The sequence below is a fragment of the Chrysochloris asiatica genome, unplaced genomic scaffold, assembly GCF_000296735.1.
Source record: "Chrysochloris asiatica unplaced genomic scaffold, ChrAsi1.0 scaffold00009, whole genome shotgun sequence".
NCBI lineage: Eukaryota > Metazoa > Chordata > Mammalia > Afrosoricida > Chrysochloridae > Chrysochloris > Chrysochloris asiatica.
Window position 1 is genome coordinate 35,592,008 of NW_006408527.1, and position 8,711 is coordinate 35,600,718.

An 8,711-nucleotide genomic window follows, 5' to 3' on the forward strand; every position below is an offset into this window, starting at 1 on the left:
CCCAGCTTGAGAAATGCTGACCATGTTCTTCCCTTTTGGTTTTCCAACTCTAAATCTTTGCATATTTTATTATAGTACTATATAGTTCCTGTTATTCTTAAGGGTAGAGGTAAAACTATAAGGAATCTTTTATATGTTTACAAATTATTAAGTACTTTTGAGAAACTGAAAGCATAGTTTTATGTAATAATCTACCAATATTTATCATGTTAGCGACTGAATGAATTTTTAAAAGAATTCCTTAAAATTCTATTACATGCAAACATAAATGATCTATCTTTATGAAAAATTATTTTTCAAACACACAAAAAGAAACAGTTTTATACTGTTTTAAACTCTTTTTGCTAATCTCTCTAACGTCTGGAAAAACAGAAGATTTCTATTCTATTTCTATTCGCATAACTGCTTCTACATTCAGTATATGCTGGGATAACTTGTTTCAATAAAAAAATATAAAGTAAATCCAGCTTCATGGACATGAAGTTGGAAATTGAAAAAATACTTCAATAGCTTTTCAGGAAACTGTGGATATTCTCCTTAGATAACATTGCTGTTGTTATTAAGTACTATCAAGTTGGTTCCAACTCATAACAACCCAGTATAGAGTTTTTGAGTGCTCTGAGTAGTTAAAAATATTTTTTTAGTTTACTAGATAAAAACAACATATAGAAAGACTATCCATCAATTTATTTATTTTATTTTTTAAATATTAATATTCATAAAAGTAAACCTATTTATTTCACAATGTTTAATTTTTAACTTATTTCTAAAATGTTACAGCACATTAAATTAAAATTAGCATTTATTTTTAAATGATGGCACAATACTGCCATCTACAGATGAAAGAAAGCTGTTCAACTGAGTTATCTGAAAATTTAATGTTTAGTCTCAAAGAAGGCAGAGCATACATATTACATATGTTTTCTTCCTTTATGGTGAGTTTCAATAATCATAACGAGCATTTTATAACAATATAAGCCAGAATATTATTAAAGTATTTGACAGTGAAAATGAGTATTAAGAAATCACATCACAAGTACAAAAATGGAAAGACTGTTTAGTCATGGTCTCATATTCCTTTTCAATTCTGAACTTTAGAGAATAATTCATACCTTCTACCACAAATACTTTGGAGAATAAGTCTAAGTACAAAATAAAAGAAATAATCTTTTCTTCAAGTACTCTTTTTCTAGTAGCTCTGTTTCTACTAAAATGTCATAGTAGATTTAAGGTGAGAACTATAAAACTCTGCAACCACAATCTGCCTAGAATGATGCCAAAATTCAATTTTAGCAGTAAATCTCCCAAACTTGTTTACATGTGAATACCAAATTATCACTATTAACCACTATCAAATAGTGAAAAATATTCATACAAAAGTGAGGAAGTAGAAGAAAGGAAAATATGTAAAGCAATCTATATAACTTTTTTGAAAATTCATAAAGATACTGAAGAACATTCCGTTTTTGTTTTTTTTTCCAAATTTTTATCTTTCAATTTAAAGTACACTCTCTTTTCTGTCTAGTCATTATCTTCCAGGAATCAATCCTTTATCCATATATACATGAAGAAGAGAGAATGGGAGGCAGAGTGAGGACGGGAAGGAGAAGAATTCCACAATCCTAAAAGGGGAAAAAAAACTCCAATGATAAGAAACAGTAGAATTATGAAGTATACTCAATAAACATTTACTGACTGATCTCACGTTCTCTTTGTGGGGAAAATTGATGTCATTAACTGAGAATTTGTCTGTCTGTCATCAATATCCCCAATGTCAACAAAATGAAAGCAAAATTTAACAGAAAAACTCGTCCACTCTCTGAATTTACAAATGGATATGTACTTAAAGGGACTTGCATTGTGAATCACTTTTTCACCAGCTTTTGTAACCAACAATCATCTGTGTAAATGGAATTAGAAATCTGCATTATTACTAACCTTTCAAAGGACACATGAAACCTTCTTCTCAATGCAAATTTTAACCAATTCTACAATTAATCATGTTTTAAATATATACATGCACTGTAAAATAAAAACGAAATATTTTTATTACCTTTCCTGTGCTTTGTAAGATAGTTGTTCGTGTCCTCCACACTCTCTCTCTGCTGACAATATCCCGGGTCACATCTACTTCAGCATCCACAAAACTCCTCTGTTTAAGAGCAGTTATATCATCATCTAGATCAGTCTTGATAGTAGATCTTTTCTTAGCCATAATTTTGGCTTTGATTGCAGCAATTTTCTCCACTGACATAGCTTCAGACAAAGACCTAAAAGTAATTTATTTTCTTAGTTTTCACATCAAGAATCCCTTAAACACTTTAGTATATTTTCTTACATATATAAATCCCTGATAAAACACTCTTTAAACAACAAAATTTTCTATTTGTCTGCAAAAAATACGTATTTTATAATCATACAATATCTATGGTGGTGGTGATGATGTGCTGTGGAGTCGGTTCCAGCTTATAACGACCCTGCATAGGGTTTTCGAGACTATATATCTTTACGGAAGCAGAAAGCTTCATCTTTCTCCCATGGAACAGATAGTAGTTTAGAACTGCTAACCTTGCAGTTAGCAGCCAGACTCATAATCACTATGTTACCAGAGCTCCTCAACAATAACTACAGGGGGTTAATTTTAGATATTAACGTAAAAACAAACTAGTAATTTCTAAGATTACTGCAGCAAAATTCTTACATGTGATATTTTCCTATCTTCCGAAAAGCAGTTGGTAAGTGCCACTGAATCAGTTCTGACTCATGATGACCCTGTCTATATAGGGTGTTTCCAATGAGCAGCTGGTGGGTTTGAGCCACCAATCTTGTGGTTAGCAGTGAAGTGCTTATCCTAAAGCTAGAGACACACAAACTCTAGAAGGATAATGATATTTTGGGGTAGCAGACTTAAAAATGATAAATTACTACTCTCTAATTTACTACTAATCTTTGAGTAAATACACTACTAATCTTTGAGTCAATTTTCAATAACCATACACTAATTTGTAAAAAAATTTTAAGGTATGTTTAATTAATGGCATGAAAAAACCAGGTTGCTTTATTTTGGTGCTTGCAATAATCATACAACAATATAAAATAGTATCTATTTCTTGTGGAACACTGAACCTGTTTTCTGTTCCTGAAACTCAGAAAGTAAGCAACTTCTAAAGTTTTGTAATAAAGAAGGACTAACTAAAATCTTAGGGTTTTTGAGTGCTATGATTAGGTAGGAGCTGTTGTTCAGCACCACTGAGTCAGTTGCTACTCATAGTAACCCGATATAGGGTATCCAAACAGTGACGGGTGAGTATCAACTGTCAACCTGTGGTTCAAACTGACCTTGTGGTCCAGTGCTTACCCAACAGCGCCACACCAGGACTCCCCCAAAAAAGTAGTTGTCCATTAACATGCATATTTTGCTTTCTTTTTTTTATATTTTCTGAGACTTTCATTTGGTTACTCCCCTCTATTAATAGAAATTATATGAAACAGTTGATCTTAGAAAAGGGGTTAAAATTGATTCTGTAAGGAATTCAAAGTCCAGCTTACCCATGAAGTTTATTTCAAAGTATCAAATTGATAAGCTACAGCATTACAATGTATTAATTTTACACATAGCCGACTTAACCAAATGTCATATACACATATTTATTTTAATCTCTAGGAGACTAAACCACATTTGGAACAATTTTCTTTTCCTCTACTTTTTTAATAGTAGGCAAAACAGCAAAAAGGGGCTATACTTTTAACAACTTAACACTGAAAGTATAGACTTCATAAGATGATAATCTTACATACAATTAAAGTCTTTTTTAAATCAAGTAAAACAGACCAAGAGTTTAAAAAGTGCTGGGTTACCTTAACAAGCAGTGGCAAAAATATTACTTTAGTCAAAATATAAGAATCTTGCATTTTTATGCAAAATGTAGAAAAAGGAAAGTAACTTCTGCAGGTTTCATCACAGTATTATTGCTTATGGGAAGGTGCCATCAATTTGATTCCAATTCATAGCAACCCAACATGACAGATTAGAACCGCCCAATGCAATTTTGTAGGTGGTACTCTTTATAGGAGCAGATTTCTAGGTCTTTTCTCTCACAGAACCACTGGCAGTTTTACATCCCAGCCTTTTGGTTAGCAGTCAAGCATTTTATCAATGTGCCACCAGGTCTCATACCATAATAATATTATACCATACAACATATTAGTATTATTTACATGGCTGACCTTTAGAAAACATGGGTTTGAACTGCAAAAGTGCACTTAAGTGATTTTTTAAATCACCCTGTAACACTAGTCATCTCCCCGAGAGCACTCTGTCTCACCAGTAAGTTGTATATCACAGTAAAAAGTGATCTCTCACTTACTTTTCATTGTGTTTACTGCAATACTATAAACCTTGAATAAAACCATGGAACCCATATGAAGTGTCACTAGTGATGCTAGAAGTACTCCCAAGAAGCAGAGAAAAGTCATGACATTACAAGAAAAAGTGTATTATCCTGGAATGTACTCTATGTTGAGATCTGAAACTGTGACTATCTAAGATTTCAAGATAAATGAATCCAGTATTAGGACCACTGCATAAAGAGAAAAAGAAATTTGTAAAATCATCACTGTAGCTACACCAACAGACATGAAGACTTGCACTTTTTAAAAATACCTTTATACCACATATGAAAATGCAGCTTTTATGTGAGTGAAGTATAATGTAACATACAAAATATGTTAATCAACTGTTTATCAAGTAAGGTTTCCAATCAAAAAAGGCTATGGTTGTTAAGTGCCATGGAGTCTGTTCCAAGTCACAGCAACCCTTTTTAAGATGGTTTCTGAAGAGCGGTTGGTGGGTTTGAATCAACTACCTTGTATTTAGCAGTCCTTCAGCTCTATAATGGGACCCTAAAATGGTATTAGTTAAGTTTTGGGGGGAGTTGTCAAAAGTTATACATGGATTTACAACTGAGAAACGGTTCAACACCCCTAAACCCAGCAGTGATCACAGGTCAACTATATATTTTTATTTATAACAGGTATGAAGGTACTTTATAGTAGAGGCTCAATATGCATCTGATACTTGATTCATTTTGTATATACTGCTCAACTTTGCCCTAAAATTTAAAGCATACGCACATACCTTGAACCAAATTCAAATACTTATGTAAACTATAATTAAGCCTTAAAGTTTCCTGTAACTACACCATCAGCCAATATGAAGCAAGAGGGACTGGGTTAATCCTCCCACCCTGAATGAAAAACAAACAAACAAAAAACCACAGTCAATAAAACAATGGTCCTCTAGACACTGGATACCAAGCAGTGACAAGAAAAACACAAAATATAAGCCCATGACTGCCCTAGAGTTTCCAAGACATAGTTAATACAAGGGAGGAGAACCCACGGAGACTTTAGAAAACTCCTAGAGTTGAAGAAATGGAGTTGAGAATCCAGGAAATATAAAGTGGCTATAGTTCATAGGCCTGAACTTAAACTCAGGAACTGAACTCAGAGAAACTGAGAAGAAAAAGCTGCACAGATCCAACAAAATCCTAATCATTAAATGAATATGAGAAGTGAGTTACACATTGGGCTACTAACGTGAAGTCAGCATTTCAAATCCACCAGCTGCTCTATGGCAGAAAGATGAGTCTTTCTACTGGCATAAAAGTTTACAGTCCCACAAACCCTATGCAAGACTGCAATGAGACAGAATTAACTAGATGACAATGTTTTTTTAAGAATATGAGGAAACTATCTAAACCTAGGAAAAGAACCACTCAAGAAAATTAGATGGAACAATGCCCAATGTTCACACAGGGTCAAGAATAGTATTTGTTCTCATTAGTCAAATGGAAAAGCTCAGATTTACAGAGCATCATGTAAACTACTCACAGTAGCCTTGCCTCAGCAAATGGAGAATAATAAGCCCTATCTGAATCCTGAAAGTGTAGTGGATTATGAGCTGGCTGCTAACCACAAGTTGAAATCTACCAGTCTTTCCATAGGAGAAAGATGAGGCTTACTATTCCCGTGAATATTCAGTCTCACAAACCCTACACAGGTTTACTATGAGGTGGAACCAACTCGGTGGCATGCAACCAACCCCACCAACAACTTAATATTCTTAAAATAACAAATCTTAAAGTTAAGACCCAACAAATCTTAAACTGCTCCCAAGTAACCTGTGTCCCAAAACAAACCTAAAGATATATATTAATACAAAAATATCTAGCACTCAACAAGGTAAAATTCATGAATTCCTATTATCCAGTTAAATACTGCAAGGCATGCAAAAGAAACAGAAAAATATAAGCCAGAAGGAAAAGAAATCTCAATCAAAACCAACAATAAACTGATACAGATGTTAGAATTATCAAAGACATTAAAACAACTAATACAACTATTTTCCACCTATTTAACATGCAGATACACAAGCTACACTAAAAAGTACAAAAACATTTTAATAGATGAAAACCACAGTATTGGAGATTAAAAATACAATGCATACGAATCCAGAAAAAAAGATTAATGAATAACCTTGAAGACACAACAACAAAAAATATCCAAAAAGAATTAAAATCCAATAAAAGAAAGAACCGTCAGTAAACTGTCAAACAACTTCAAGTGGAATTTGAGTGACTGAGTAAGGGGAGACAGAAAAACATAGCTGAAAACCCAGTACCAAAAACATTTCCATCTATGTGCACAGACAAGATGATCCTATTCATAGAAAACCCCAAAGACTCAGTAAAAAAGCTACTAGACTTCATTGGAAGACTCAGCAAAGTGGTATAAGATCAACATACAAAAATCAGTTAGATTCCTCTATACCAATAATTACAGCGCTGAAAAGGACATTAGGAAAGCAATGCCACTTACAATAGCCGCCCAAAGGATGAATATCTAGGAATAAATTTAACCAGAGAAACAAAGAACTACAAAACACTACAACAAGAAACCAAAATAGACTTACAAAAATGGAAGAATATACCATGTCTATACTGCAGAAAGCAATCTACATGTACAATGCAATCCCAATCCACAATCCAATAACATTCTTCAAAGAGATGGAAAAAACTATTACAAACTTTATATGGAAAGGAAAGAGATCCAGGATAAGCAAAGCACTGCTGAAGAAAAAGAATAAAGTGGGAAGCCTCTCACTCCCTGATTTCAAAATTTCCTACACAGCTACAGTGGTCAAAACAGCTTGGTACTGGTACAATGAAAGATACATCGATCAATGGAACAGAATCGAGAATCCAGAAAATAAACCCATCCACAAACAGCCAAAAGACTTTCTACACAGGACCAAGGTATAATGCATTGGGAAGAGATAAGTCTCTTCAACAGATGGTACGGGCATTATTGGAAAGCGATATGCAAAAGTCTGAAAACAGACTTTTACCTTACGCCATATGTAAAAACCAACTCAGCATGGATTAAAGACCTAAATGTCAATTCCAGAATTGTAAAGACAGTCAATGAAAAAAATGGGACAAATTTGAGGGCTCTAATTAGGGCAAAGACAGACTAGGAAGAGTGACGAACTACTTCCAGATATTTAGTCACTGAAAACCTTATGAATATCAGAGAAACACTGTCAGATACAGTGCCGGAAAATTAGCCTCTCAAGTTGGAAGGCACTCAAAATGCGACTGGGGAAGAGATGCCTCCTCAAAGTAGAGTTAACCATGATGACGTGAATGGAGTTAAGCTCGTGGGAGAAAAGCCCACAGAACCTTCATTTGCTGATAGGTCACAACTCAAAATGAAGAGAAACAGCTGTAAACATCCACTGAAAAGTGGAACATGGAATGTATGAAGTAAGAATCTGGGAAAATGGGAAGTTGTTAAAAATGAAATAGAATGAATAAATATCGATATCTTAGGCATTAGTGAGCTGAAATGGACTGGTATTGGCCATTTTGAATTTGACAACCACATGGTTTACTATGCAGAAAATGACAAATTTAAAAGGAATGGTGTTGCATTCATAGTCAAAAAGAACATATCCAGATCAGTCATGAGATACAACGCTGTATGTGATAGGACAATAACGCGCCTACAGGGAAGCGAAGTTAATACCACTATTATTCAATTTTATGCACCAATCACTAAAGCCAGTGAGGATAAAATAGAATAATTCTACCAACTTTTTCAACTTGAAATCGATCAAATATGCTATCAAGATGTATTGCTCATTACTGGTGATTAGAATGCAAAGGTTGGGAGCAAAGAGGAAGTACCAGTAGTTGGAAAATATGGCCTTCATGATAGAAATGATGCTGGAGAACCCATGATAGAATTCTGCAAAAACCAATGATCTGTTCATTTCCAGTACCTTCTTTAGACAGCATAACAGGAGACTATACACATGAACCTTGCCAGATGGAACACAAAGAAATCAAACTGACTACATCTGTGGAAAGAGAAGATGAAAAAGCGCCATATCATCACTGAAAACAATGCCTGGGGCAGACGAGGAACAGACCATCAATTACTCATATGCAAATTCAAACTGAAACTGAAGAAAATAAAAACAAGTCCACAAGAGCCAAAATATGACCTTGAATTTATCCCACCTGAATTTAGAGATCATCTGAAGAACAGTTTTGATACATTAAACACTAAAGACCAAAGACCAAAAGAGTTGTGGGATGACATCAAAAACATCATAAGTGAAGAGAGCAAAAATTCATTAAGAAGAC

At 34.0% G+C, this 8,711-nt stretch overlaps 1 protein-coding gene across 1 annotated transcript in view; it reads right to left on the reverse strand.

Moving 5' to 3' along the window:
* Positions 1–8,711, reverse strand: part of CDC73 (cell division cycle 73) — a 190,011-nt gene that overhangs the window by 143,743 nt on the left and 37,557 nt on the right. The window contains exon 7 of the mRNA XM_006834180.1: positions 2,054–2,270. Within this exon, the coding sequence (XP_006834243.1) occupies positions 2,054–2,270 (217 nt within the window). The remainder of the gene's footprint in view (positions 1–2,053; positions 2,271–8,711) is intronic.